Source organism: Sclerotinia sclerotiorum, genomic scaffold (genome assembly GCF_000146945.2).
Source record: "Sclerotinia sclerotiorum 1980 UF-70 scaffold_10 genomic scaffold, whole genome shotgun sequence".
In the NCBI taxonomy this organism is placed as follows: domain Eukaryota; kingdom Fungi; phylum Ascomycota; class Leotiomycetes; order Helotiales; family Sclerotiniaceae; genus Sclerotinia; species Sclerotinia sclerotiorum.
The window spans coordinates 768,068-771,551 of NW_001820826.1; the positions used below are offsets into that span (position 1 = coordinate 768,068).

Below are 3,484 nucleotides of genomic sequence, written 5' to 3' on the forward strand. Positions count from 1 at the left end.
TCCACCCTGATATACCAAATTCCCCCCCCAACTCCCCTATCTAGCCTTACCACCCGACCCGCCCCTCAAATCATCCCCTAGACAAGCCATCACCAAGCCCAAGTGTCACGGCCCACATAAATAAGATATGCAACAAAGACATCTCTTTGCCCCTCTTCATCCCTTTTCAATCACGAAGTGGGGTTTTTGTGGAAATGTAGGAGACAGGGTGGTAGTAGAAGGCGTGAGGCGTGAAGTTTGAGGAGTAAAGGTGGAGAGAAGGCGCGGGAGAGAAATGGGTTTTACATTGTCTTGTAATCTTAAAATTGGAGGTCCGCATTCCGGTTTAGGATCAGATGGCGTACGGTGTGGGGTTGTGGGGTATGTTGGGGTGGATTATCGATTTCTGGTCTAGATGGGGCTATTGGGTCAGATTTGGAGGCTTGATGTGCTTAGTTGACTAGTGTAAGTGGAGACTGGGTTGTCTAAAGGGAAATACTGTGGATATAGCTGGAATGAGTTGGTTAGGGTACAAAGTATAAACTACTTAAAAAGTGTATACATCGCTTTGTCCAAACTTATGCGAAAATCTTCCCCGTTTCCTTTTCCGCAATCGCAATCATGCTATCTATCAACCACCATAATATAATCAGCAAGCCTTCTCCACACCTAACTTCCCCTCCTGGAAAAAGGAGACTTGAGAGACTCCACCAAGTCACATGCTATAAGCACTCCCAAGCCCTTTTCAATCTGCTGTACATGATGCCAAGACTCGCGGCGTTCAATGATATGACCTCGTTTTATTTATCACGGATCGATTTCTCCGAGATAGATGAAAATAAATGAATTAGATCGGTCGCGGCCATCGGATCGAAGACTCCGTCAGAATATGACTGATCCTTAGGCTGCGAGCGATGTAACCAAAGCTTTTTCAGCTACGAGATGATACACATGTTTGGTTCGCTTAGTGAGGGGGATATTAATGGTGGAGGGGTGGTAGGTATGTGAACGTTTTGGGAGAAAGGATAAGAACTCCCTTTCAAATTTCCAAGGGGATGTACTGGTATCCTCGACATAATCCACCCTAGTGGTTATACAAACCGTTTCCGTCAAGTTAACTTCAGGGTACTGAATGATTCTATATTGTAGATGTGAAGATGGTTGTCTTATTCTTGGTGCTACGAGTCCTGATTATACAGTATCGTACTTGCCATATTAGGCCTAACAGCAGTCAACTCAACTAATTGGAGTGATCGATCAAAACTTTGGATGAGCTAATGGTATAGACTAAATGATATAGTAGCATGATGTCACTCCTATATCAGAGACAGCCAAGCCCAATGATGAAACTAAACATGAATAATCGTAATTCCCAGTCAAGTACACCTGTACCAAACTCCATGTACAAACGAAGAGAGTTTAACAACTCTTACCCACATCTACCGAGTTTAGCTTAGAGGTTTATCTAGTCTGTATTCCACTTCCAAATGCTGTCTTCCCAGAGCGAGCTTGCCTTCAAATAGAAGGTACAACATGCATTGTACCCGCTTTAAAGGAAAAGTTTTTTTTATAAGCACCCACTTCCTCCTGGAAAGAGAAGTTGAAACCACATACAAGAAAGAAGCATTGTTCTTCGTGCAGTGACATACACACAGCCCAAGACCCCCTTCCATAAGAAGTAAAAAAATAACCGTGACAGGATTCCCAATAACCCTCATTGAAGGCCTATGTATTTGCAACAGGAGACATACCATGAATATATAAACATCCAAATATCTCCCGCAGACGCTTTACTAGTTTCAGAGTCTCGATAGGGTCTATTTAACAAATGCCATAATCCGTATCTCCTCATTCCTTAAGTGTCGTAAGTGTCAAGCAGAGAATAACAAGCTGGTGGTGGTCAAATACCAATAAATATTTATGCTTTTATGAACACACATCGAATAATGATATACTGCTCAGCAAGAATAATTCTCTGCCAAAATCTACTAGCACATCCTATATTTAACTAACTCCCTAACTAATCCATCCACCTTTAAGAGCACAACCATTTCCTTATCTAGCCTCCTTCATACGTGAATTGGCCTCAAAAATTCAGAAAGTACCACAAGGAATTCCATACCTATATACTCTACCAATTGCTGCGCTGTCTTGATGGAACCCTACTTTCTTCTGTGACTTACACTAACTATAAACCAACACTATAAGTACCCCAAACCACCGACGAATAGTCATATATACATATACATATATACAATACACAATCAAACCCAGCCAAAACCAAAGAATACCGACCTATTAAACCAGAGCAGAGAGAAAGCACACACACTTCACACTTACTAGCGGGATAAATGGACTGGTAATAGATTTGGAGCTATAATGTATTCTATCTATCTCTCAGTCTTTACTCCTAGGTGCTGAGTAAATTGAATGCTTTAAATGCCTGGGGTTAAACTGCTTTGCAGTACAACTACGTATCTCACTCATCTTGTTCACTCAACACCCTCTCCATCATTCTTTACTATATGTACCTGCCTCCACATCACCTACTACAATCAGCTGCAACTAATGTTGAGCAACTTCCATGACATGACACCATTCATATATATCAAAACTCAAGTTCACACATAAATAAATGCAAATGAATATTATTCACTAGCCTAATGATCATGTTCTTTGTCGAAGTCGTCAGAGAAGCTCTTCGACTCTAGAGTACACACAAATAATGCTCCACCGCAATCATTCCATTCAAGGCCGTTAAGGGTATATCTCGCAATATCTTCAAATTTAATCAAAGATCAAGCCAAATCAGGCCTAGGTAAGCCAGGGTTGCATGAAAGGTTATCCATCCATTCCATAATTATCGTCGATTTTCCTCCCCCGTGCACATTCACATTCGATATTCTTCAGGAAAGAAAGGAGAGTTCGCTAAGATTTCCAGATGGCATCATATCGTAAGATCAGAAAACCCATTAGAGAATCAAATTCAGCGACCCAAGCCAACCCATGGCTCCCCACCGACGAAAGCATGAAAATTTTTAAAACCTGATAGTGTTTTGTATGTCGCTCATGCGCCAGAAAATGTAGGTAGTAAAAGGCATACGCAGAAGCGCGCTTTTTTTTTTTCGCTGATATTGGCACAAAAAATAATTTAAAGAAAGTAAAGAAAGGAATGTTTTGAAAAATGTTGTATGAACATAAGCCGGAGGATTCGCAGATTGAGAGATTGATAGCAAGGCTGAGAACATTCCAGTATCTCGAGAGCCAATGCTCAATGACGAAAAGGCTGTATAGTGTTCGATATTTGGCATAGTAATAAGCATACTAGAAAACTAGAAATTGCTCAAGGGGAAAAGTTGGTCTAGCCACTGAAGTGAGATCTCTGCAAGTGGCCAAACAAAAAGATATCCGGAGTGTGTATAATATTATTATTCGTGATACCGCGGACGCTCTCACTGAGAAAAGCTGGCATATGGCGGGGAGTTGGTCGCTCACGATAGAGCTC

General features: G+C 41.4%; 2 protein-coding genes across 2 annotated transcripts; both read left to right on the forward strand.

The window, feature by feature from the left end:
* Positions 1-335: 335 nt before the first annotated feature.
* Positions 336-1,342, forward strand: SS1G_07807 (predicted protein; the record flags this gene model as incomplete). Its single annotated transcript, XM_001591132.1, has 3 exons — positions 336-360; positions 884-975; positions 1,283-1,342. The coding sequence occupies 3 exons, from the start codon at positions 336-338 to the stop codon at positions 1,340-1,342; spliced, it is 177 nt and encodes a 58-aa protein (XP_001591182.1).
* A 1,578-nt stretch (positions 1,343-2,920) lies between these two features.
* On the forward strand, positions 2,921-3,028 carry SS1G_07808 (predicted protein; the record flags this gene model as incomplete). Its single annotated transcript, XM_001591133.1, has 1 exon — positions 2,921-3,028. One exon carries the CDS (start codon positions 2,921-2,923, stop codon positions 3,026-3,028), a length of 108 nt encoding a protein of 35 aa, XP_001591183.1.
* Positions 3,029-3,484: the final 456 nt, after the last annotated feature.